Here is a 27,808-nt window from a genome sequence, read left to right on the forward strand (position 1 = left end):
TATGTGTGACTGCCACTGGATTTACAAATCACCATCCACCTTCTGCCCTCACTGAGGCAGTCACGGTCACGGTATTCGGCGTAACAAGCAAATCAGAGTTGGATATTATTCATTTTAATAGTATTGCTGAAGATCTGATCAAACTGCTAAGTTGAATGAGGGGGACAGGGGTGAGCTGTACGCATTTTAAACACAGAATGACGGTAAATTAAATCCATTATGGCTACTTTTTTCATATTTCATAAGTGTAGAACTTAACTCGTACACACTGCCACAAGGTTATGGTCGCAGTGAAAACATATTATCTGTGTCATTGAGTCCCTAAAGAAACAATCATCCCAGCCTTCTTAGCTCCTTCTGCAGTGTTACCAATCAGGAGGACAGACTGAAATGTGAGAGCAGGATGTCACCTGAGTAAACACGGGATAAAGAAGATGGAACAGGAAGTTAAGAGGTGTCTGAGGTTAAACGGTCTGTGTCAGTGGTCGTCTGTAACACACAGTGTTGTTACCCTTTTGTGTGCAGTGGTTCATTCAATCACTGAGTCCCATGTAAGACACACTCACACCATTTACCCCACACTGCCACACAGCCTCTGAATGACAGAGGCTGGGAAGTACACCTCTGCAATCAGTCAGCTCATTGTAGGAGGAGAATCGATTTAAGGGGAAGGAAGGAGAAGAAATAACGAGGTAATGACAGGAACAAAAGATAGAGGAGGACAGGAAGCAAAAAAGGGGATGGAGTGGACTTAAAATACGTTTAACAATAATGATATACACAGAATAATCAGGAAAATTTATCTGTGAAATGATGATCATATGGAATTTTTTCTTTAAATGTCCATTCCTAAAGTAAGGTACCTTAATGTATATTTAACACTTATAATGCTGATGCACACATACATGCTCACATACTTTTTCTTAAGTAAAATGTGAGGAACATGTCAAGGTAAAGGGCGTTTGACTCTCCAGAGGGTTTTAATTAAAGTAGCAGTAAATTGTAAACACCCCTCTCATTATGATTCACCTAAATTAGCTGTCTCTCTTATATTAATGACTTCTGAATAAAGCTGACCTTCAAACACTTCATCTCCATGAACCAACATTAGCTGTTAGTCTTAGTCACCACTCATTCAACACTGAATGATTATGTTTGGCTCATTATAGCTAATCCAAACACTTTTATTTGTATATAGATGAATGCATTTATAAGTAAATTTGTCTTTCAGTACCTTCACATTTCTTTTTTTCTCTCCTCCTCAGGCTCTTCTGGATACAGTGGTGAAGAAGAGTGAAGGCTACAGCGTGGAGCAGCTGGAGAGACTCTACTCTCTCCTCAGTCAGTGTATCTACCAGCACCGCAGAGAGTACGACAAAACCCAGCTACTGGAGGTCAGACATGTCTGCGATAGCCTTTTCAAACATTCTTTCAAACAAGTGTTTTATTACTAAAGCAATAACATTTTAGAACTTTAAAAAGAAAAAATGCTGGCTTACAACAGTGGATGTGTACTCAATGACCTTTCTTCAGTTCTTTTCTCTTTATAAAACACAACAGGGACGCTCACGGGAGTTCCTTTTTATCTTTTCATTCCATTAGTGAAGGTTAACAAAATGTTCTTAAACAGAAGGTCTAAATTCATCCGTAAGCTCTCTCAACAATGTTCCACACTAAAATAGCTTCAGTTTATTTTCCCAGAATCCCATCTGGTCATCAGCTTCTGTAGATGTCAGTGCAGACAGCTGGTGAGAACAGGCATTGTCCTGGTGCTGGTAGCCAGAACTGGCTGTCAGGATGTCAGAGAGAGGAAACAGCAGAGAAAGAGGGGGAGCAAACAGTCAGCCAGGTGGTGCTGCCTGCTGACAGGCTGGCTGCTGGATGCTGGAGAAAAGGAGGGCTTGTGTGTGGAGTTCATTTTATCCTCTCAGCCTAAATTGGTGTTTGCAGAGCAGAGATGTCAGCTGGTTGGCACGTGTTTTGTTTGCCTGTTTCCAGCACACACCACGCTCCTGCAGCGGGTCATCTCCTCTTCCTTCTTTTAGAATGCAAAAACAGGCACATGTGTGCACAAAAGAAGGGTTGATGCTTACATTGTTGCACTTGGTTGCAGTGCCTGATGTTTATATCAGACAGGCTCTTTCCTTTACTGAGCCTCGACAGAAGAAAGTTCATTGAGATAAAGTTTCTTCTGTCGGTTCTTGTTTTGTTTTTGTTTGTTTAAAGGTCCCATATAATAATCCTTTTCTGCAGTTTAAGATGGATCATTGATGTCTTCATGAAATGGTAGTAACATGTTTTGGTTCAAAAAGCCAATAAATCCAGCACAGCTGCATTGGTTCCAGGCTCTCATAGCCCCACTGTTCAGAACGGTCTGATTTAGTGGGCGCGACCTTCATATGTAAATGAGTCACCACTGATACCGCCCTGCTCTTCCACGTCACTGAGAATGGTGACCATGACTACCAAGCTCCGAGTGCACAATATTTAGAAAACAGCAAAGCTCGTTTACCGTAACATTACAGGCTAAAACAACAGTCTAACAGCAGCTAAAGTTAGCATCCTGAAGCTAACACAGAGACAGGGGGGACACTGAGGAAAAGCTCTTACATCTACTCCACAGCACACAGCATTTAAAATACTCACATTTCCAGGGTCCCAGGTTTGTTGGTGGATGGTTGGTAATGCGCCTGGATTCAGGACCAGTCTCTTCGCTAGCCCTCTGTTGTACTGTCCAAAGTTGGAAAAGCAGTCAGCCGTGAAGTGACTAGCACACACATGCACAGTTTTACTGAGTGTCGCTGGCACATTTCCTTGATAAATGAACTCTAGCCACTTAGTTTTGTCTTCTTCCGAGATGGGAAGCTTTTGCGTGGAACTACTGTATGTGGCTGTTTACAGCCAAAAACAGAGCAGTGATGGCTCTTCAATTTCCGCATTCTCCTCCTCGCTGCTGGAGAGATTTATCTTTAGTGGCGGGGAGGGGGTTCAGGGGTATCTGCTCCGGTGGACCAATCAGGTCAGACTTGCTCCTGATTGGTTAAAAAAGGGAATGGCTGACGTCAGCAAATCCCCAAAATCCAAACAGCTTGTTTTGGGTCAGGATTTTACATTCACAAGCACTACTAAGTACAGGTTTTGTCATTAAATATCACATTTTGTGGGCTGGGAGGAAAAGCCAAAGACCCACAAATTTCACTAAAAGACTTAATAAGGTGGTTTTTGCATAATATGGGACGTTTAATGTCAAATATCATCCCTCCTTCTTTATCTGGGCGCCAGAAAATTGCTAAGTTGAAAAAACTGGCTGGACATGCCTCTTGGTTATCTCTTGTGTCTTAGCTTCTAACAAGTATATTCTGCAGGTCATTTTTTGCCTTCTTTTGGCCTCCTTGTTTTCTGAAAGCACACTCAATTGGAACATTATAGAACAGTCTCTTAACAGCAATTTAGTCATTTTTGTTCTTTATCAGGATATTTCTATTAAGGAAAGTCTAGCAGTAGATACCACATGGAGCTCATCCTTTTTTCTTTAAACAGTTAACCATGAGGTTGCACTGATTAATCTGCCATAATACACTCATCGAATGAAGCCTTCTACTCCAGCTGGAGAGAACTCCAAGTCTCCAGGCCTGGTGTGTTAGTGAGGGTGGAGGAAGGTCGGAGCGTAGTTGCAGAATATCGTCTCCTGTGTCTCCGAGATGAAAAGGTGATCTGGCTGCAGGCGGAGAGACGTTACATCACAGTTGCAAAGCATCAGAGCAGCGAGGAGTTTATTTGTGTGTGGGTGAAGAGTGAGACACAGCAAACAGAAAGGTGTTAAAAGCATTAGTGTGTCCAAACACAAGCTGTGCCTAATGAACTGAAGCTTTCTGGGAAATTTCCTCATGAGCAACATTTTTTTCCCAATAAAAAATACTGTAGAGAGTAGATTTGCAAACTATTACATTCTGTTTTTTAACTCTTAACTTTTCTGTAGTTAGGGGTGTGGAAGAAATTAAAAGAGTGATTTTGTGTAAAATAAGCCAAGCTCATTGACCCAGATGATCTCTTCAAAAACTACAAGACAGCGAGTTAATGTGAAACTAGTGTTTTCACCTCACAGACACTAAATCACAGTGAACCAGCTACAGCACATTTACTTTAAACACTGTTGGGAGGTTTCTGCTACATCTTCACCTTTTCTCAACACACACACACACACTCACACACAGCAGCGACGACACAATTCATTAATCATGGTCTTTTTCGGGCTCACATCCATCTCTTTTTCTTTAGCTCTGTTCAGACTCAGTGAGTGTCAAATTCTGTTTTCATGCTGAGAAAAATCACCCTCCTCATTCCAGCCCAGCGTCACTTCTATCATCTATCATGGTGAAACTGCTGCTGGCTGAGGGACTTTTCCAAATTATACTGAAAACCAAGTGCACAGATGCTTTATACAGACTATTCAGTTTGTAATGTTGCTTGAGACTTACTTTGTATGTGTATGTGTGTGTGTTTGCAGGAGATGGAGGAGAGAACCCAGCATTTTGATACATTCCTGTGAGACGGAGAGAAAACCTATCAGGTACATCCTGAACAGCCTGGGACCACAAAAACTGAAAAACTAAGTTGAGGAGAGTGAAGGAACTTCTGAGTCCAGCCCTCGACAATAGAGACAAACACACACACATACACACACACTGACACAGACACACACACAGCACCCTTCTTCTGCAGGGAGGGAACTCGAGGACGTGGTTGAGGAAAGAGACATTCAATGGTGCTATCGTCTCAGGAACCTGGCCAGATCCAGACCCATTCTTCACAACCAAACTCCTGTAGGTGTGTTGGTCACACACATGCACACACACCAATGGTGAGATGCAACCCTGGTGCTACTTGGGTGCTATCCTAACTTTTTATCCATGCTGCTCTTTGGATTACTTCTTAACTCGGATGACTAGTCAAACCAACAGATCGGGTGATGTCATATTGCAACACAACTGCTGCTCTTCTGAGCGGTTCTCTCACACACAGATACACACACACACACACACACACTCACACACACTCACACACACTCACACACACACCCTGACATCTGGGTCTGCATTTAATACTACACACACACACTCACACACACACACGCACGCACTCGCTCAGATCCTCACCAGCAGAATTAATGCAGAGTGCTGCCAGGAGATGAGGACAGATAATGTTCTGAATCACTGAAGTACATCGCTGAGCCCGGCTCGTCTTCAAGTGGAAAAGCTTCATCACAGGCCAGTCGTCACCTTGCTAACATTTGGCTCATTCTTTCTGCCATCTTAGCTACCTGATTAATTCAATATCTGAGCCAGCGTCAAGGATACTCACCCGGGACAATAGTTTACAAAGTTTTACACCAACTGGTTGAGGTTAGCACAGCAGGACTTGAACCCTTGAAGTCCTCCTTATTCAAGCTGTTAGCTCCCTAAGTGTTTGGTGAACTAGCGCCGCCTGCAGGTCACTCCACACAGACCACCTCTTGCGTTCACAGTCTCAGCAGCTCGTCATGTTCTTAATCGTCTGTGTAAGCTGATCCCCCTCTCCTCTCCACATGATCAGTCTGAATATTATCCCTCTGTGTCAAGCTGTGCTGCCAGTCGATTTTTCCTACTGTACCGTCGCCCCAGCTGAGGAACTGGACACAGGATTGATCAGAGCACTTCTGGAGTTTGCACTGCCTAGTGTGTGCCTTATTTTAAAAACCTCATATGACACTCTGTAATATGAAGCAGGATGTTTTTTATTTACTTCTTGTGACAATTAACAGTCTCCAAGTTAAGATGGGTTCCAACCACTGAGGTCACAGTGGTGTTTGAGCATTCAAATTTATGAATAGGTCTTTAAAACATATCTTTGTGAAACATCTCAAGCTTTGGCCAAAAAAAAAGAAAACATCCGGGGAATAAAAAGATTTTTTAGATGCTACTTACCACTCTGGAAGCACTTGTGATGTTGTAATGATATTAAAATGTATTCATGCCCTGTTAAGAAGGTCAGTCTCAGCCTGAGCAGACAGCAGGTCTAAGAAAAGGTGGACGGCAGCAGCTGGTCTTCAGTTTTTCATATGCAAGGAAAAACAAATGACAGGAGACAAAAGGTTCATTGTGCCAAGTGTTATCTCACTGAAAAGGTGCTGACATGACGGTGCCTGTTCTGTTTCCACTCTGAAAATGTTCTCTAATAGGGTCATAAATCTTCTGTATTATGTTGTGTATTTGATAAATATTTTTTACTTTTTATACAAAGCTTTGCTTGAGTTGAGATTGTTTTTGCATGGGTTTGTAAATCCATAATGATCAAGGCCATTCTAGGCAGTGCCCTTCACTAAGGTGTATAAAGCATTACATGGTGTTTTTTTTTCTTTAATTTTCTCCTTAAATGTGTGAACCGACTTTGTGGATTTCTTTGACTTTATTCTTTTCAACACCAGACGAGAGAGAAGACGGATTCTCATGTGTTCTATAATTTGTTTTCTGACTGCAGTAAATCAAGTATTTACTGAAGATTTGTAAGGTTTCAATGGCATTTGCCAGGTTTTGAGCAGGTTTAGACGGAAGAAGGCCCCCTCTTTAACTCCCAGTAAGTTAACTCAGACCTCTTGGTGCAACTCTGATCCCAGCTCACCTCTGCCTTCTTAAATGTTTGGTGACTAAGCAAAGACCATTTGCAAACTGGCAACGACAGGTTAGCACTTGTAATACTGCAGAGAGAAAAAAAACAACGCTACCTCAGCTTAATTTATTTTAATGCGTAAACTGTTTACTGGGTACAAAAACAGTATTTTCCTCCCCCTGAAATACTGTTGCAACATCCGCAGTACCAGCGAAGGTACCTGATCAGTGCACCCACAGCTGCAGCAGTAATCCAAGAGTAGTTTATATCTCTCCAGTTGTTCTTTATGTTTGCATTTGAGCCAGATGATGATTGCAGAAATTTTAAGGATAGCTCAAGAATCGTATATTTTCTGCTTTGTTTTCAGGTTAATTTCTACTCTCACTGAGGAGATGACTCTAAACCTGCTCCTCTTTCATATTTCCAAACTTCAGCTTCTTAGACGTTATACAGATCATTTTCTGCCTCCTCTCACATCCATCGCCTTTCCTTTTCTTTTTTTGTTTCTTTGCAGGTTTTCATCTCATGTTTCTGATTATTTATTGTTCAACATGTTTTGCATCTAATATTCAGTCAATTGTCTTTTTGTATTGTTTGAAATTTAGCATTGCGCGTCCATTTTAACAGTTTTGCTGAATTGCGTAGCGTTTGTGTAGCACGTTTATTTGGTGTGTACGGGGGAATAAGGGTTTACAGGTCTCTCAGGTTCAACACGCAACAACATGCCCTTTCCACTTTTCTATTTATTTCATTGTTCTGGTGTTTTCTTTGTTCATGTGGTTACAGACTGTGGCATACTGGAAGAGACTGACATTAGGATGGATGTGATTTGAAAAGTAGAGTCTGTCTGGTTCATCCCAGAGAGAAAACAGGACCAGGCTAATTTTCTTTTAACGTTGTTCTCTTTGTCTCCACTTTCTGCCAAAAGAATTATTTTTTATGAATAATAAACTCTTATTAATTAAAATGGGTAGTTAAATGTCATACATTGTGATCTTCCTTTCTTATAAATTGTAGCCATTTTGGACTAACAACCAATTTTTGTCTGGTAGTTGAGACGACTTAGTCCAGTATGCAGAAGGAAAGGGTTTGTTCTCTCCTGAAATTCTTTGTTCTTCCCTTTTTCTCACAGTTTATTTAGTCCAGACTTTCCATAGCTTTGTCTGTCTGTTTGTTTGTGTATTTAACACACCTGTTCACAATTGTTCCTTTAGTGTAAGTTATATTTGAAATGAAACTTTTACTGTATTTCTCATAAACTGCTGTGATATACTTGAATAAAAAGATTCAAACTGTAAACTTGGGATCTATTTCCTCACTCTGGCCTCACATAAATGTGTTCTCAACAAAATCATTGTGCTTTTCTATAAATTCCTACTTGCCCTTATGCCAAAATGTGCTTTCAAATATGCTGCCTGGCCAAAAAAAGGAAAGAGCCTCCTATTGGATAATTCCTGCATGGGCGATTATCTTTCAGCTGGCAACAAGTTATTCAACCCCAACTGGTGCAATGAGTTTCTGCTCATTTCCAATACAACCATGTTGAAAGACCAGTGGATATTGCTCTAAGACTGCAAGGGAAGCTCAGCTTCCCCTAAGATGTCCCCAAAACAAAGTGGTGATATGAACTGCTGTGTGTACGTTTCACTGACAGAATATACGCTAGAATTCCTTCATCTTTTGTTCAGAATCAGCTCCTATCACAGGTAACTGGCTCAACCCCCTTCTCATTCATCCCCGCAGCGTCTCAGCACTTTAACACAGTCGGACGCTGAGCGTCTTCTGACTTCAGCGGGGAAGCGTAGAGTGGGTTGTTCCACTGTGGAAACTGGACGGTCATTGGATAAACGCTGGGCTTTGTCCCGCCCATCGGATGCTGAGCGTCTCTGGGGGTCTATGAGGCAGTGGGCTGGCCTGGAAGCTGGGCTTCTGCATGATGATTGGATGATCTGTCTGAGGCTGAATCCCTTTTTGATTGACAGTGAAATGAGCCAGTCAGCGATCTTGAAGTATAACCCTTCACCGGAGCATCTTCTCAGTTCTACATTCAGTTGTTCTGGACTGATCCAGAGGCTTTATCGATCCCCAGCGAGTTTACCTTTCTTAAAAACGACGAGTGTTATGTTTAAAGATTCTCCCTCTTTTCACCAATAAGCAGTTACAGCTACAGCTGTGGAGCGTCTCCCCCTGTCACTCACACTTACAGCCTGCAGGTGTAGAGGAGCTTCTCCTGTTTAAAGCAGCTCAAGTCTTACACCCACAACACAATGGGCCAAGGCAGTTTAAGCAGTCTAGCTCTCCTGGCCATTGAGAGAATCGGTACAATCCCTGAAAAAACACCTGGTTGGTACGACAGGGTCACAGATCATTCCCCCCCTTGACTGACCAGCAGCCGCCACTGTGAAAGTCACATCCAAAAGAGGTTAGTTTGTTTGAGAAGGGACAAATCATTGGCATGCATCAAGCAGAGAAAACGTCTTAGGAAATTGCAGAAACTACTAAAAGAACTGTCCAGTGCAATAATAAAATTGGAAGGATGGTGGGGACCCATGAAAAAAATGTGGCCGTAAAAAACCTGAATGATCGTTGATCACTTAAACGTTAGGTGAAATCACATGGAAGAAAAACAACAGTAGAACTCAAGGCTATGTTTGATGGTAAAATGGAAGAGCATTTCCACACGCACAATTAAAAGGGAACTTAAGGGATTGGGACTGAACAGCTGTATAGCCTTAAGAAAACCACTAACCAGTGATGCTAACTTGAAAAAAGGCTTCAATTTGCTAGGGAGCCTAGAGATTGGACTCTAGAGCAATGGAAGAAGGTCATGTGGTCTGATGAGTCCAGATTGACCCTGTTCCAGAGTGATGGGCCATCAGGGTAAGAAGAGAGACAGATGAAGTGATCACCCATCATGCCTAGTGCCTACTGTCCAAGCCTGTGGGGGCAGTGCTATGATCTGGGGTTGCTGCAGTTGGTCAGGTCTAGGTTCAGCAACAGTCTGTGATCAAAGAATGAGGTCAGCTGACTACCTGAATATACTGAATGACCAGGTTATTCCATCAATGGAGTTTTTCTTCCCTAATGGCACGGCCATATTCCAAGATGACAATGTCAAGATTCATCGGGCTCAACTTGTCAAAAAGTGGTTCAGGGAGCATGAGACATCATTTTCACACATGGATTGGCTTCCACAGAGTCCAGACCTTAACCCAATTGAGAATCTTTGGGATGTGCTTGAGAAGGCCTTTCACACGGTCAGACTCTACCATCATCGGTGAAGATCTTGGTGAAAAATTAATGCAACACTGGATGGAAACAAACCTTGAGACATTGCAGAAGCTTGTCAAAACAATGCCACAGAAATTGTGTGCTGTAATCAAAGCTAAAAACAGTCCAACAAAATATTGGAGTGGGTGAAATTTTTTTTTTGGCCAGGTCCACGTCTTGAGTTGTCTACAGTATCTAACAGTAAACATCACTGAGAAAAATCTGTCACAGGAAATGATGACACAGTTTTATTGTTTGAATATTTGTATTAGGTTTTAATAACTGTTCATAAATTATTTTTGAGTGCATACTGTATTTACAGAAATACCATTTTAAATCAAACCATGATTTTCTAAAAACATTTATACAGATTATACTTTAGGTTTTAGAAAAAAAAAACATTTATACAGAATTTCTTCCAGGTTTTCAAAATATACATATTTCCTTTCTTTATTTACAGAATACAAACTCATGTTGCTGTTTTATGTGAAAACACTGAAAACAAAGACGGGAAAGTGATGGAATAAAGAAATTATGAATCAAAAGATGTTGTTGGATAACAGTCACAGGTGATTATTGTGCTTTTTTCCAGAGTGACTGAACTCCCTCTGTCTTTCTGGATGGCTTTCTTTGACCCACACACTTCACTTAGGGTACAGATGTGATCTATGTTAGACCTCAACTACTCAAAGGTCAAACGGTTAGCACGTAAATAAATCTTTTATCTTGGTAACCTACAGCCAAGCAACGGACCTATTTCAGCACAAAGCCTGAATCAGCCGACTCTTTGCTTTATTGTTGCCTTGACGAGTTGTGCACTTTTATGGCGCTCCCTAGGGGCTTAAAACTGCAGTCCCTCAGGCTACTTTGAGCTACAGCCCTGAAATTTGGTGGGTATAACAAGCATGCCCAGCCCTAAAAAAAGTCTCTTACGACTTTCGTGATTTCCGAACACGAACTTCGCTATTTGGATCTAAACATTGTTTTTAGTGATTTCTGTGCTACTTATTTTAACGAACAAGTCCTACGGTTTTTCACTGATTAACTCCAAACTTGGCTTGTGTTTACTAGACACATTGAAGATCAATAATCATAATTGAATTTTTATAATTTTGTTGGGTGTGGCCACAACACAGGCTCAAAGTTAGGTCTGATCTGCACGAAAACGGGAACACATGTTCAGTGTTGCACCCCGGATGCAGCTATGTCAATATTCTCACCAGAAAGTACAGCGCCCTCTAACGGCAATGACCTGACATTGGCAAAACTTGTGTTCATAGGGTACGTATTTGAACGACCTAGTCCTAGGTGTTTTCTCACATTAACTCTAAACTCAGCATGTGTATACTGCACACATTGAAGATTAAGAATTATAGTAGGATTGCTATAACTTACCATTTTTTAAATGGTTCTTAGTCCCTTGCTGCCTTTTTAAAACTACAAACACATTACAATGGCTCTCTTCTCCTTTAATCCCCACCTAAATCCAACTGTTCTCCAGATTTAGTAAGTCACAAAGTTCAAAGGAGCTGGGTGAATCGGGCCCAAATGTGTTTTTTTTTCTTATTATCTCAAAATCCACACTCAGAGTGAGAATTTTACTTCCAACATGAAAAAAGATAAGGACTTTTTTTTTAAATTCCAGATTTAACTTTACCATCTCTACCTGAGATCTGACCATGAAAGCTCCACCTTCAGAAAGGACTGAAAGCTCACCTTGCATTGTCTCACTTTCACTGAGCTTTAACCAGAGTGAAAAAATATGGGGGCAGATGAGTTTCAAGCAAATAAAACAAAAAGAAAGAAGACATCACAAAAAAAAAAAAAAAAAAAAAGTTTTCTGAGAGGATTCATGAGCCTGATGGATGATGGATGATCTATGACCATGACAAATACAGTCCTGGAGTTTAGGCATCACAACCTGTAACAGCTGAGAAGCTGAACACGAGTACATTCCCCACAGCACTTCTTTTGTGGAGCGGGTCAGGAAACTGACGGATGGGTTCTGGTTTCAAGAGGTCACAAACTGTCCCCTGACCCCTGGGCCCTAAGCTGCCATCAGAACCTTCACCAGAGCCCAGAATGATGAGCTCCCAGTCTCCCTCAGCCGCTCTGAATGTACTTCTTGATGACCACACAGCCGTGTCTGAAGAGCGGACAGGGCAGAGACTGCAGAAGTGTCCATGTGTTGGTGCTTGGGTCAAGAGTCTCCATGTTGCCAAGGGCGGGACCTTCACTGCTCACGATGCCTCCTGTGGCAAAGATCTTCCCGTCCAGGACCACAGCGCTGCAGGGACAGAGAGGAAGGTTTTATTGATCTTTAAAGTCTCTCATTATTAAATGTCTTTATTCAATTTAAGAAAGATTATGTGTCTTTCCAGGTTAGAAACGATTAATACCCACTCCTTTAGAAAACTAAAATTATAATCCTTCATTTTGAGATGAACTAAGCATGGAGTTAGTAATGTAATGACTTTAAGTATCTGTAAAAATGTTCTCTTTAATATGAGGAACAGAAACAGGAGTTTGCATGTGGAGAGGATTAAAACTTTGCTTGCAAGCTGATTGGAGCTTTGTTCTCCTCCTCTTGGGATTTATATGATCTGCATACACACAGTGAACTACATGCAGTCCTACCGGAACAAATTCACATCACTAGTGGACTGAGGAAGATAATTACATAAAACCTAAATCCACTCAGAGAGAAAGCACAGCTGATCCAAAAAGTAGAGTGTGCGGGTTAAAGCCTGGAGCTGCTCCTCCTGATAAACAGAGGAGAGGTGCAGGCCTGCAGAGAGCAGGACGCAGTGATGGGAGAATATCAGCTCTCCTACGCGATGACTCTGCTAGACTTCATCCTCACACACTGCAGATAGTGCTGTTTCTGAGTCTTTGAGGGTTTCCTCTTCTATTGGCTCTGTGCTGCGTTCACTGTCCTCCCTCCTCTCCTGCATCTCTTCCTCTGTGTGTGTCAGACTTGGTTAAATGTAGCAGAACAGCTGCCTGGTGTGTGCTGGAGCAGCTTATCAATAACTCTGTCAACATGATTTATGTGACACATTTCGCACACCGTCTGTAATTTCTCCCCAAATGTGTTTGCTTCTTTCTTTCTCGGCTCCTGAAAAATAATGAATCTGAAAATCTCTGTGGCCTTAAATTCAGAGGATTCATTATTCAGCAAACTGCACGTCTCAGTGGATCAGGCTGAGTGGAATAATAAGATGTGAGCTCAGTGCTGTTAATATTCATTTTTTTCTGTCTTTTACAGCCATTAGGTGTCAATAGATTGCACAAAGTCAGGGAAGCACATTATTTTTGTCTGGAACAAAACGAACCCCACTTACTTTTACAAAAAAACCTGAAAGTTAAAAAAAACTTTGATGAAACTGCTCAAGATGAAAGATGATGAAAGATGTTTGAGTCTTATCAAACTAAAAGGTTGACTCAGTTGAGCTGAGAAGTAATGTTCCAGTGGTCCGGCTGGACCACGTCTTTTATACTGGTTACAATTAAAAGGTCCTATTTTATGCAAAAATCACTTTATTAAGTCTTTAAGTGAAATTTGTGGGTCTTTGGCTTTCCTCCCATCCCACAAAATGTGATGTTTAATGACAACCTGTACTTAGTAGTACTTGTGAATGTAAAATCCTGATCTAAAACGAGCTGTTTGGATTTTGGGGATTTGCTGACGTCAGCGATTCCCTTTTTTGACCCATCAGGAGCAAATCTGACCTGATTGGTCCACCGGAACAGATACCCCTAAAACCCCTCCCTGCCCACTCCCGTCCCCGCTGTTGGAGAGAAAATGCCAAAGTTGAAAAGCCATCACTGCTCTGTTTTTGGCTGTAAACAGCCACAAAGTTCCATGCACAAGCTTCCCATCTCGGAAGAAGACAAGACTAAGTGGCTAGAGTTCATTTATCAAGGAAATGTGCCAGCTACACTCAGTAAAACTGTGCATGTGTGTGCTAGTCACTTCACAGTACAACAGAGGGCTAGCGAATAGACACATCTAGGCACATTACCAACCATCCACCAACAAACTTCAGACCCTGGAAATGTGAGTATTTTAAATGCTGTGTGCTGTGGAGCAGATGTAAGAGCTTTTCCTCAGTGTCCCCCCTGTCTCTGTGTTAGCTTCAGGATGCTAACTTTAGCTGCGGTTAGCCTGTTGTTTTAGCCTGTAATGTTACAGTAAACAAGCTTCACTGTTCTCGAAACATTGTGCACTCAGAGCTCGTGGCACCGCTCTCAGTGACGTGGAAGAGCAGGGCGGTATCAGTGGTGGCTCATTTACATATGAAGGTCACGCCCACTAAATCAAACCGTTCTGAACAGAGGGGCTATGAGAGCCTGGAAACTTTGCTGCTGTGCTTGATTTATTGGCTTTTTGGACCAAAACATGTTACTACCATTTCATGAAGACATCAATGATCCATATTTAACTGCAGAAAAGGAGCAGAATATAGGACCTTTAAACTGAAGGCTTGGCCCAAAAAAGCCACTAAGAAGGTTCAATGCAACAGAAAAATACTGACAAATCTGCTGTTACATAAGTCTGTTATCCATTCTGGTTTTATAAGTTTCATTTCTTTAGAGAACAACTGAAAACGTCCTCTACTGTCATCTCAAAAGAATGCATCTCAAAGCACATCTGCATTCGCTAAGGCTGAGAAAATGGGGAGAAATCTACGTCTCACACACATATTGTTATGGTAACTTACTCTTGTGAGTATAAACTCCCATATGGCTTTTCAGCGGCATTTCCTCTTACCTGCAGAACTGTCTGGAGTGATTCATGTTGGGACCAGCCTTGATGTTTCCCTTGTCTGGGTCATAGATGGTGGTGGCTCGAGCGTAGGCTCCTCCCAGGATGAAAATCAAACTGTTTAGACTCACTGCGGGGGCACATTTGTTATCTAAAGATATGAGAGGGAGAGCAGAGACAGAGGGAGGGAGCAGAAGAGAGGGATATTTTGTCAAAGAAACTACAGAACTATTGTTTGAATGTCATTCTCTCAGTGTAAAAGCATCAATTTTGGTTGCTTTTTTCTCCATTTCCGTTTTTTTACTTGGGTCTTCAAGGCTGCCTGCTGCAAAGATCATCAGCCACTTAGCAGATGTGCTATTTCAAGATTTTTCCCCAAAGCCATAATAGATCAGGAGCTGATAAAAATGTGGAGTTTGTGTATCCTTGTGGACTTTGTGGCTTCTTCTCCACAATATGATTAGGCTCAGTAGCAATAAAAGAGTTTTTAAATTAAAAAAGGGAATAAAGGATGTTTGAATCATAAATGGTCCACATGAGAGAACAGGTAAGACGGTGTGTTCTGTAAAACTCAATCTGATAATGAATAAAATGCTAAAGAAAAAAAAGAAACTTTCTGCTTTCCCCCCCGATTCAATTTTTATTAACGATTTTTGGGGTGCTTTAAATTGTGATTTTCGGATATTTCCGGTCCCTAGTTTGCCTTTCTAACTCCAGACCGTGTGAAAAAGTTGACTGATGATGATGTCTACAGACTACATCTACAGATGTTAAAAAAAAAAAAAAAAAAAAAAAAAGCACATCACAGGAGTCAGAGAAAAACCATTTTGCCCTCTGCTGGAAAAATGCAGTTACTTTTTTCTAACTCAGATTATATTTTGAAAACAAAGACTAAAAGGGATTTAAATCTGATTAAAAAAAAAAAAAAACCCAAGCAAAACCTTGTGAGTCCATTTTTTCTCCCACCGCTATCAGTTCACTTAACCACTGTCACAGTTACGCTTTTATCTTCTTTAAGCAATACAACTACATGATCTGAATGAAGTTCACAGGGTTTCACATATACCTGGTCATTCAGAAGCACTACATCTCCTCTGAGATAACTGCTTACAATAAAAAGCTAACACTCTGGCGTTAAGCAGTTTTGATGCACTGTGTTGGCCTGGTTACCTTGTTGAGATGGTTTTCTTAACACAGCACCGTTGAAGAGAATGTTTTTCTACCAAAAACACAAAGTCAACAAACCAGAGATTTGGAATGATGATGGTGCTTGAAGGAAAACTAGACAGATAACCATGATCAGGCTGATGTGGGAGACTGACTGACAGAAAGACCTTACTATTCATTCCACCATCATAACATGTGAGTCAACAATGACATCATGTGTTGAAAACCACTGAAAACCAAATAGAAGATCTGCTGCCAAATCTGATTGGTCCTCCTCACCCTCTTCCTCTTTCTCCTCTGTCCCAATGTTAAGCTGCTGCTGCCAGCCTCCACACACGTGTACATTTTCCATTAGGAGCACCTGTTGTGTTACTCCTAAAACCACAGAACGCTTATTTCTCTCTCCGCTCAGTATTTAAGGCAAAAGGTGAATAACAACAGAATGCTCTGAAATGGGAAGATAATCCTCAAAACTCTCACCACTGCTTCCAGCATGTCTCTCCCTCTTTCACACTGACCTGCAGTAAGCAGCACGTCTGAGTGTTACAGATGTACCAGGAAGGTTTCTCTCATTCTTAAATGGCAAGCACTGAAAGGCTGATATCTGTGTTTGTCATTTCTTCACCTTCGGCTGACAGCTTGAAAAACAAATCATGTCTGCTGAAACATCACTGAGATTAAGAAAAGACAGAACAAATACTGACACCTGAAATATTTTGAATTCAGAGGAGAACCTTATTATTTTCACAGCCTCAAACAGGATTTTGTCTGGATTTGCAGGTCACACACAAACACAAACACACACACACACACACACACACACACACACACACACACACACACACACACACACACACACACACACACACACACACACACACACACACACACACACACACACACACACAGAAATAAGGCTGCTTCTGTAATACAGATTCAGTTGTGTAAACTGTTTAGTCAGCAAATCCAGGACCCCACAGACTGAGGTCAGGGACACAAAGCCATGACACACAGCTAGTTCGCTATCTGAACAAACACCTTGTTGTTTCCTCACTTCCTTTCCTATCTGATTCCTGCATCAACACAACACATATCTGATCGTACAAAACCGTTGAGGACCAATACATCACAACACAGCGAACTCTCCTAACACTGTTTACTGTACAGATCAGGATAAATCCTCTACATCTGATAAAGAATCACAAATGGCAACCATCATCTCAAAACTGTCAGGAAATGTGCGATCAGCATCAACACAAAGAAGCTAATCTTTTCTGAAGGATCAGGGACGAGGTGCTGGGTGTCCTCTGCTGCTTCCTGTGTCCCTGCGGACAGAACGAGGGCGAACGAGGGAGCAGCAGGAGAGGACAAAGAAGCTTCAGTTGTTGTTGATGGAAGCTGACACGAGATTACACAAAGGGAAGCATCAAAAACCATGTAAGCGAATTGCTACCATGCCAGAAATTTAACAAAAATCTCATCAGGTTGTAACGTGGTAAGTTTCACCTCAGAAAGTAAAAATGATGTGTCTTGTCATAATGTGGTTACTTTATTGTTAGACTTATATTGTTGATTGTGTTTAACTCGACTTCATGCTTGGGTTACGACAGGGGGGGATTCTGCGGTTACTGAACACTGTGGATGATGAAATGATGCAAACACTGAGACAGATTTTGAAAAGCATGACGCTCTTCAAAAGTATGAATAAGTCCGACCCTTTGGAGGTAGTTTCATTAATCATCTACAAGCTGAAGGGGCACGAGAGACTCCATAAATACAAGCTGCCAAAAACTAGTCTTGTTACAACCGACAGGTTTTTTAATTTGTAGCGTAAAGATATATTGGAGGCAACCATCATTTGGACAACAGACCATAGCAACAGATGCTTCATGCAGGTTAACTCTGTCTTTATTTACTGGCCCCTGAGCAACCACTAACCCACAAAGGTTCCTACATGGAAATTTATTATTTCTCAATTTAGCTAACCTTTTTTTTAACCAGAAGAAAACCTCATTGACATTAAAATTCTTGTTTTCAAGAGTGTCCTGGCAAAGACAGAGGCACTGAATGGTAATTGCTTTTTACTACATTAATGCCATAATCAGTGGTGGACAATAACAGAGTATGTACTGTACTTAAGTATATTTTTTGAGTGTCTGTACTTTACTTAAGTTTTTATTTTTTGGGAATCTCCTAACTTTTGACATCTCAAAGACAAGTATTGTACTTTCGACTCCACTACATTTCTAGGACGCCTGCTGTTCCTTTTAGGCTCAGCATTGATTTGTCATCAGCTGTCTGTGTTTTGTTTTTTTTTTCTTAAATGCAATTGGCTACATGCTGTGCTTGTCACAGAAAGGAACCAATCACAGTCACTCATACCCGGGATGGATTTAGAAATACGACATCCTCACTTTGTGTGGCACGCTCTCCTGCCTTCATTCAAACAAAACTTGGCAATTGCAGGAGAAACCCAGGCTGAGGAACCAGCCCACTCATGGCATCTCAGCTCCATGTTTGAGATTTCGGAAATCTTTTTGGGATTTCCATCACTTTCCACTGACACAAAAAAAATGCGGGATGGATATTGTATATGGTTTGCAGATTTTATTAATGCATGTGTTATGTTGCGAAATGGTTCAACAGGATAACAAGTTCTTGAAAGTAGAATTGTAGCTGCTGAGAAAACAATAAAGCAATTTTCTGACATTAGGGAATGTACTTTGTACTTTTGAATGCTTGATTATTTCTAAAAGTGAGTACTTCAGTACTGTAATGAGTGAAATTTTTACTGAGCAACTTTTTCTTGTGGCTGCACAATGGTGCAACAGTTAGTGCTGCAGCCTCACAGCATGAAGGTCACTGGTTTGATTCCCAGCTTGGCTGGTGGGCCTTTCTGTGTGGACTTTGCATGTTCTACCCATCCCTGTGGGTTCTCTCTGGGCACTCTGGCTTCCTCCTTCCCAAAAACATGCTCATCAAGTTAATTGAACACTCTAAACCAGTGGTTCTCAAATAGGGTATGTGTACCCCAGGGGGTACGTAAGATTCAAAGATGTATATTCAAAAAATGGCAACCAAACAAAATTCCTTTATCACCATTTATCTAATCAATGTTTGAATCCAATATAAGTTTAAGTTCATAAATTTAATATCATATTCAACAGACACTAAAAGTACAGTGCTATGTTCTTTTTTCCATCCAAAACTGCTATGCGCATGTTTGGGGGTACTTGGCCGAAAAAAAAAAAAAAAAACACATCATAGGGGGTACATGACTGAAAAAAGTTTGAAAACTACTGCTCCAAATTGTCCGTAGGTGTGAGTGTGTGTGAATGGTTGCCTGTCTCTGTGTCAGCCCTGCGATTGGCTGGCAACCAGTCCAGGGTGTACCCAGCTGGGATAGGCTCCAGCCACCCACGACCCTGAACAGGATAAGCAGTTTGGAAAATGAATGGATGAATGAATGAACTTTGCTTGTAGTGGAATAAGATTTGATCACTAGTATCAGTACTTTGACCCAAGTACTGGAGGTGAGTACTTTGACTACCTCTGGTCATAATTCAGTATCATGAAATAGGTGAAAATTCAGTTTCATGAAATAATGTGATGATGCAGTATCATGTTATGATGCGAAATTTGTCAAGTTATGACGTTTTTTTTTTTTTTTTTTTTCTGGCATGGCAGCAGTACGCCTCCGTGAAAGATTTTCCATTATAGGAACAATATTCTTCTTTATATGGTGTATGGTCATATTGAGGGTGGCATTTGAAAAGATGATGACAGCAGAGGAAGAGGAAGGTGTGATATCACTCAGTTTGACAGACAACATGACTTATGAGGAACAGTATCTATAGAAAAACATCACTTTTCCTTCTCTCCACCTTCATAATGGCTCTTTAAGTCATGCCTTTTGGCCTGTGAGTCATCTGTGTGACTGTTTGTTCTGAGACATGTCAAACCCTTTGTATCACAGCTCTCTGTGTGTTTTTACCTTAAAAGGACAGTAACAAAGACTCAAAGTATACAATATGTGAAAAGGCTCATTTACACCCATGAGCAGATCTACAGGTGTCACATCTCAACAGACTTGTTAAAGAGTAATTCTAGCAAAACTTGTCCATGCAGAGGGGGAAACAGACAGAGCTGTATTAATGTCAGTGGATAAGACAAGAGTTAAGAAACCATGAGGAAATACAGAAGGAGGTCTGTGTAGATGGAAATTAGAGGGAAGGAGGGAAGGAGTATCAGAGGGTGGTGGAGAAGCACTCATTGCTGTCTCACTAAAATCACTGGCAGCCTAATTTCACAAGAAGGAATAAATCTGTCCATCATCATTTTGGCTCATCGGCTGTCAGACGCAGGATCATCACACACTGACAGATGGAAGCTTGTCTGTTTATGTCGTTAACACACAAACATAACATAAACACACCAAGCTGACACACTCAAACACACAGGTGAAGCGGCCTCCTAGCTTGTTACATAATTCATACATGTGTGGAGTTAACGGTTTGCCTGGGATAGGTTTGAGATCAGGTCAGGAGACTTTTCTCTCATCCCTCCTCCTGCCAGCTGCTCTGCCAGCTCTTTAATACCAATCAGCTTTCAGCACAAACACACACTCACATGTTATATAATCATAATTTTGCTCGCAGTAGTCCTGCTCAGAAAACGCTTTAACAACAGAGAGCAAGTTTTCTGGCAGCGGAGCTGAGGAAAGAGCTTCTGTGCTGGAGCGTTATGACATGAGATCAACTTCCTGTCAGGAAATTAGGAATTCAAATTTACACATTTTTGACACGGTGTTTCTCTCTGAGAGCTACTGCTCTGAATGCTGCCTGCAGCAACTAAATGTCACTATCTGGAATAAAAATTCACTTTTTTTGTAAAATATTTGGACAGATCTTTGCCCTGATTTTCTATCCTGTGCCAACATGTTAAATGAGGTCATATAATATACAATCTCTGTGAGGAAAATGTGATAAAATTAAAATGACACTTTTTTTTCTGTTTCAGATTTCTGAATTAGGGATCTGAATATTTGCTTACTTACTGGGGCAGAGCTGTCTCTGTTGTACCACTAGATGTGACTTAGGTTATTCAGTCCAAAGCTGGGCACACAACCCTTGTTAAAACATCCAAGCGCTGGTTGCATTCAAGTTTACTGCAGACACAAACCTTCGACCTCTGAAAAACGTATGTAACAGTCTTAGCAGATTTGATCTAAGGTGCCATACAAGACCCAGAATTCCTTAATGTTTGAGTCCTGAATCAGATAGCTCACAAAGCCAGAAGAAAATTTCATAGGTTGTATCCATTTTAATTTCCCGCCATAAAAAAGTACTGATCATTTATTTTTTACTACTCCAAGAATTGGAAAAGAAATGTCATGTATGTCGTGTCATGATGCTGTGAACACTATGTGGGTATGTATTGTATAGGATGTATGAATATATATGTGGAAACATATTGTGTAATACTGGGGGGTTGTTGGATACCCAGGCTTTGGGAAGCTTCATGTGTGAATGGTTGTGTGTGTGTGTGTGTGTGTGTGTGTGTGAGTGTGTGTGTGTGTGTGTGTGTGTGTGTGTGGGTGGTGCTTGCGTCTTTGTGCTTTGTGTTTACATGCACTGCCTGTCCGAAAAAAAATAGTTGTCACCTGGATTTTAACAAAGCAAATCTCAGGCTCACACTCCACTCAGCGTCTCATGAGTCAGCATCTTCCGCCTGAAGTCACAGGTTTTGTCTGTAACTTTTAAAAACGAACTCTAATTTTTTGCCCAAATGCCACCTAAGAAGCCTCAAGCCAAAGACATGGAGGAGATTAAGCAGTCTCTAAACTTCATGTCCCAGGAGTTAAAGGGCAACTCCGGTTTTTTGACACTTGACACCGATTTTAGCCGCACTTAGCCGGGGCCACGGCAAGGGAGCTTCAGCGCGGGACATAATTTCTGCAAAATCGCTCATCTCGGCTATTTTTATTCATCCATCGCCAGTGTTATCATAAAGTCAGCGTCTGCCGTCTTCAGACTACGACTTCGAGTTTGACGGTTGTCCTTACCGGTTTGAGCCTGAGTACACGGACGAGGAGCTCCATGAAAGAAGGATGCAGAGGGAGAGAGACGAAGAGCTGGCTCAAGAACAACAAACAGGAGCACGTCCACGACTCAATGCGAACTGGTGGACAGTGTTCGCCTATGGCAACAGAAGAGGAGTGTGTTTGTGATAACGATGGATAGTGATGGATGAAAAAATATAGCCAAATTGAGCGATTTTGCAGAGATTATGTCCCGCGCTGAAGCTCCCTTGCCGTGGCCCCCGCTAAGTGCGGCTAAAATCAGCTGGATCTAATAACTTCTGAAGGACTCCAAGCTGCACGATGTTTGTCTGAGTGAGTATATGAGCATGCACACACCTATAAATAAGGTCCAGGTGTCAAAAAACCAGAGTTGCCCTTTAACAAAAGTCGAGAAACAGCTTGGACTGATGGAGGAAGAGGGTGAGTTAAAGAAATTAGTCTTGGAAAAGGACGAGAAAAAAAAATTGTAGGAGCCTGGATAATTACTGCATGGGCGATTACCTTTCAGCTGGCAACAGGTGATTTAACCCCAACTGTTGCAGTTGTTTCTCCCCTTAGCGAAACAACAGTAGGGTCAAATCATCAGCATGTATCAAGCAGAGAAAACATCTAAAGAGATTGCAGAAACTACTAAAACTGGAACTGTCCAAAGCATTATTAAAAACTGGAAGGATAGTGTGGACCCATCGTCTTCAGGGAAGAAATGTGCAATTGATTGAACGTTTGGTGAAATCAAATGAAAGAAAAACAACAGTAGAACGTAGGTATGTTTGAAAGTAAAGTAAGAGCATTTCCACACACACAATATGAAGGGAACTCAAGGGATTGGGACCAAACAGCTGTGCAGCCTTAAGAATACCACTAATCAGTGAGGCTAACTGGGAAAAAAGGCTTCAATTTGCAAGGGAGCATAAAGATTGGACTCTGGAGCAATGGAAGAAGGTCATGTGGTCTGGTGAGTCCAGATTAACCCTGTTCCAGAGTGATGGGCGCATCAGTAACCTTTGACACAGAAAGACATGTAAGTTTTCCTGCTAAGCTAAGTTAAGCCGTTCACCTGCAGGTTGTTGCTTTATGACAGTGACATCAATCGCATCTGCTGTACTATGGCTATAATGATAGGCCTTATTCAGAAATGTCAAACTGCTGCTTTCTTAAAAAAATCCCCCCAAAACTTTATTCAGGGCAATATTTTTTTCTAGCATGTAAAATTTCTGATAAGTTCATAAGTTAACAGCAACCATCCCCCTGCTGTGCTGAACCTTTCAAAGATGTATTTTTTACACAAAGACCTGCCAGTGGATAAGATCTCAATACGAGGCTTACAGCTGTCAGTGTTTTCAATTGAGGAGAGCTGTACTCAGTGTGTTTTTGCTGCTAGCCCGGAGTAATGGCAGCTTAGTTTGAGTGTTTCTGTTGTTGTTGAGTTCCTCACAAGTCCCCGATGGATTTGGCTGGTATGTGGCTGCAGATTTGTGAAATGAGTAACTGCTGAGTTCGGCCAATAACATGTCAGAGGGTTTAATAAGAATCACTTCTCACATTGAGATGGAGAAAAACAAAAGTGTTGTTTCTGGTCAGTCACCTAATTTTCTGTGGACTGTTTTTCTATGCTTGAAAATCTCCAAGGAAGAATATGAATGATTTTTTTCCATGTGACAATTTAAAGAAATATGTAGTTTATGTCTTTTACAGAGAACTTGAGAGGAGGGGTTCATTACCAAACATCTTTACAGCAACAACGGACATGAAAAGGAGTTTCTTTTTTCAAAGAGGACCAACAGCAAAGCATGTGACTGATGAACTATGATACATTTAACTGCTGCACACGATTTTACCCACCACCCCACAGGGGGACAAAACCCTTGCTGTGCTGCAGAAAAAGAGCAACTGCCAAAGATTAGACTGTGAGTGTTTTCACCTGTCTTACCTATCATAGGTGATTCAATGAAGCTCCAGGTGTTGCTCTGTGGTACGTATGACTGCAGTACACCTGCTGAGCGGCCGGCCTCGTTCACTCCCCCGAACACGTAGACCTTCCCTCCACACACTGTGGCTGCTGCTGAATGGACCGGCTTAGGCAGAGGAGCGATCGTCTCCCACTGATTGGTGATTGTGTCGTACCTAGAGGAAGGAAAAGGATTTTCATACTTTATATTTTTATTAAATCCTGCACTTTTTGAATAAAAAAGGAAGCACTCAGAGACACAGGAGGATATGCAAATCTCAGATTAAGACTTTTAAGAAATCCACTATGATGATTCTTTGATTTTATTATAGAACCTCAAATGACTAATGAAATCTTCCTGTCAGCCATTTAGACCCACACACATGCCAATTATGAACAAAATACTCTAATCTAAAAGTCCCCACTGTGCTGAATTCACAGTGAAATGCTATTTTGGCTGCTGGGCTGACAGACATAATCAGCAGAGAAGAGGAAAAAGACCAACCATTAACCACAATGACAGCAATTAAAGCAATTACACAGAGCAACATATGTTTGGAGCTACAACACATTAGTCTCTGGAGTTGGGCTGTGTGTCAGCACCGAGCTTTCGACCTCTCACTGAGCCGTCTTTGGCAGAGACTTTCACACAGAGCCAAAAACTCAGCAGACCCAGACCAGCTCAAACAGATGCTGCTGACGAAAGGCTCAACGCACTGTGAACAAGACACTGACTAATGGGACTGAGTGTTTGTCAGTGGTGGAGCAGGCGTTTGCTTCTTGACTTTTTGTAAGTGTTAAGTGTGTTTTTTTAATGTTTTTTGCCACCTGTGTGATGTCTCAGAGTGTAATCCTGTGTCCATGAGCTGCTGATCAAAGCAGCCTTGGAGCTGTTGTTTGAAAGATGTAAATTAGATTTGTTAGTCCGAAAAGTGCGTTCTTGGAGAAGAAATGGAGGAAGGTCGTAAAGTAGAGTGTAGGGACAGGCACACTTGTATAGTTGATAGAAACTGAGTGATATATGTCTCAGGATGACGCAGAGAGTTTTATCATTCAGAAAGGAGCAGAGGAAAGGAGTGAGGAAAGGTCAAAGGGAGAGATTTCTTTGACTGATCTGAGGCTATGAAGTTGTCAAAAATGTATTTGTTCATCCATCCATCCATTTTCTTAACCGCTTATCCTGTTCAGGGTCGCGGGTGGCTGGAGCCTATCCCAGCTGTCATTGGGTGAGAGGCGGGGTACACCCTAGACTGGTCGCCAGTCAATCATAGGGCTGACACATAGACAACCTTTCACTCACACACTCACACCTATGGGCAAAGCATGTTTTTGGACTGTGGGAAGAAGCTGGAGGAGCATGCACGGGGAGAACATGCAAACTCTGCACAGAAAAGCACAACAGCTAAGCTGGGAATCGAACCAGTGACCTTCTTGCTGTGAGGCTGCAGCGCTAACCGTTACACCACTGTGCAGCAACTTATAACTATCTAGTCTGTTAAATAGCCCCCGAGCCCCTTCCCCGCCCACTCCCCTCTATTGCAGCAGGGAGGAGAATGCTGAAGTTGAAGACCAATCAATGCTTTGTTTTTGGCTGTACACAGCCACATAGTTCCATACACAAGCTTCCCATCTTGGAAGAAGACAAGACTAAGTGGCTAGAGTTCATTTATCAAGGAAATGTGCCAGCTACACTCAGTAAAACTGTGCATGTGTGTGCTAGTCACTTCACTTCACTTTGGACAGTACAACAGAGGGCTAGCGAATAGACTGGTCCTGAATCCAGACGCATTACCAAACATCCGTCAACAAACCTCGGACCCTGGAAATGTGAGTATTTTAAATACTGTGTGCTGTGGAGCAGATGTAAGAGCTTTTCCTCAGTGTCCCCCCTGTCTCTGTGTTAGCTTCAGGATGCTAACTTAAGCTGCAGTTAGCCTGTTGTTTTAGCCTGTAATGTTACGGTAAACAAGCTTCGCTGTTTTCTAAACATTGTGCACTCGGAGCTCGTGGCACCGCTCTCAGTGACGTGGAAGAGTGGGCGGTATCAGCAGTGGTTCATTTACATATGAAGGTCACGCCCACTAAATCAGAGCGTTCTGAAAAGAGGGGCTATGAGAGCCTGGAAACAATGCTGCTGTGCTTTATTTATTGGCTTTTTGGACCAAAACATGTTACTACCATTTCATGAAGACATCAAAGATCCATATTAAACTGCAGAAAAAGAGCATAATATGGGACCTTTGATCATTCAAAAGTTTCAGTTTTTTGATTCTGGACACAGTTGTTTTTTTAGCTAAGGAAAGAAATGAAAGCACACCAAGAGTTAGAGTAGCTTGCAGAGTAGAACCCACTGAGAGTTTCCACCTGTGTCTGCAGTTAAAGCTTCTCCTCACCTTTCTGTTCATTATTTTGATAATGAACCTGATTCTCTGCTTTGGTTCTTTCTCATCGTCCTCACTAACCTTGTTCTGAGATGCAGCTGCTTGAGAAACAAAAAAGCTGTTGTATACAAAGAATGGCTTCCAGCCAAGCTCCAAACAGCAGGCACACATAGTTAGTGATTACAACTCTGTCACACCTCGACAGTGGTTAAGAGTGCAGATATAATTGGGTTGGATTACAGGCATACAATTTCCTAAGTGGCCAAATCACATCCCAAAGTAACATTAACGTGTGGCTGTGGCTTGATTTGTATAAAGCAGCTGTTGGCAAGAAAAATTCACTAGATAACAATTTTTGTCAGTTTTTAGGTCCACTGTCTCTGCTACCCTGGAGCAGGAACACAAAATCTGAAGCAAATTAAAAATTGAGTCAACATTTAATTTACAGCTTTAACTGATAATCTTAATAAATTGTCCTGTGCTTTGATCAGAACATCTTTCCTATTCGGCGAGGTGTTTAGAAACTAAAGATTACCTGTTTCTAACAAAGCCCTGATCTCTTTTTAAACAGTAAGACTCAGATAAAACAAAATAATAACCATTTTCTTTCAGCTTTGTCAGATAAAAGAGCACTCATTTAAAGCCCGTCTCATCTCCTGTGGTGAGGCCTGAATTGAAAATAAGTTGTATTTAATGTTGAATAAATGCAGCATTCATGCGTCAAATGAATAGAAATCCAGATGAAGAGGAAGACGGAGCGGTCAAAAGAAACTCAGAGTTCAACATGACCCTCAGAGGTCATGAATGTAACTGAATCCATTTGTACTTTGATTCACCATCAAGCACTTCAAATGAAGCGTGACATCAAGACTGACACTAAAGAGATTGCCTGAGATGGTGGGTGTACGTGGAGTGATTATATCTTTGAGGCAGAGAAGATGAGGGAAATAAGAGACAGGAAAGAAAACACTGTTCTTCACAACAAAAGAAGACATCTCTGGTTTGTTTTCCTCTAAAGCTCTCTATGTGACACTTGTAGGAGTTTAGCCACCGACATGTTGTGCTTTGCTTCCACAAAGACTTACAGCTACATGAAGCTGTGTCATCCTCTGACAGCACTCGTTTCATCACACGGGGACAATCATTAAAAAAACAGATGCTTCAAGGCTGCAGTAGAATAAGTGATATAGGATTGTGTTCTGTTGTGTGGACAAAGAGAAATACAAAGACTAGATGGATTATGAATGAAAGAAAGAGGCCAGAAACACAGTTAAATTTACCCCTGAGTACATAATCTGGATGGAGAAAAACAAGTTAATGCTCCCAGCATGCACTGGGGGCTGACGTTATAACAACAGAGCCTGAACTTGAAGTCTGTCAGAAGTAAAGGCCACCCACGCAGTGAGATTGTGTTTATGAAAAGAAAGCTGCAAATGTTTCTCTGACCCTTTGTTCTAAAAGACGGCTCTGACTCAGAACCACAATGTTTATCAGAAACAGGTGAAGTCTGACAGGTGCTGTGGAAATTTACAGTCACACCTGACTTT

At 41.5% G+C, this 27,808-nt stretch overlaps 2 protein-coding genes across 4 annotated transcripts in view; one reads left to right on the forward strand and one right to left on the reverse strand.

Annotated features, from left to right (window-relative positions):
• Positions 1-7,903, forward strand: part of atad2b (ATPase family AAA domain containing 2B) — a 58,054-nt gene extending 50,151 nt beyond the window's left edge. Inside the window, exons 27-28 of the mRNA XM_074684984.1 lie at positions 1,266-1,394; positions 4,508-7,903. Coding sequence (XP_074541085.1) covers positions 1,266-1,394; positions 4,508-4,549 — 171 coding nt within the window. The 3' untranslated portion in view covers positions 4,550-7,903. The remainder of the gene's footprint in view (positions 1-1,265; positions 1,395-4,507) is intronic.
• A 2,290-nt stretch (positions 7,904-10,193) lies between these two features.
• The window catches only part of LOC141801954 (kelch-like protein 29), a 165,036-nt gene continuing 147,421 nt past the window's right edge, over positions 10,194-27,808 (reverse strand). For all 3 annotated transcript variants that reach the window (XM_074685301.1, XM_074685300.1, XM_074685302.1), the window contains 3 exons: positions 23,863-24,056; positions 14,690-14,834; positions 10,194-12,202 (listed from right to left, as the gene is read on the reverse strand). In XM_074685301.1, coding sequence (XP_074541402.1) covers positions 12,019-12,202; positions 14,690-14,834; positions 23,863-24,056 — 523 coding nt within the window. In that variant the 3' untranslated portion in view covers positions 10,194-12,018. The remainder of the gene's footprint in view (positions 12,203-14,689; positions 14,835-23,862; positions 24,057-27,808) is intronic.

The sequence above is a fragment of the Halichoeres trimaculatus genome, unplaced genomic scaffold, assembly GCF_033239565.1.
Source record: "Halichoeres trimaculatus isolate MK-OKI-2021-1 unplaced genomic scaffold, fHalTri1.1 fHalTri1_scaffold_13, whole genome shotgun sequence".
Classification (NCBI taxonomy): Eukaryota; Metazoa; Chordata; class Actinopteri; order Labriformes; family Labridae; genus Halichoeres; species Halichoeres trimaculatus.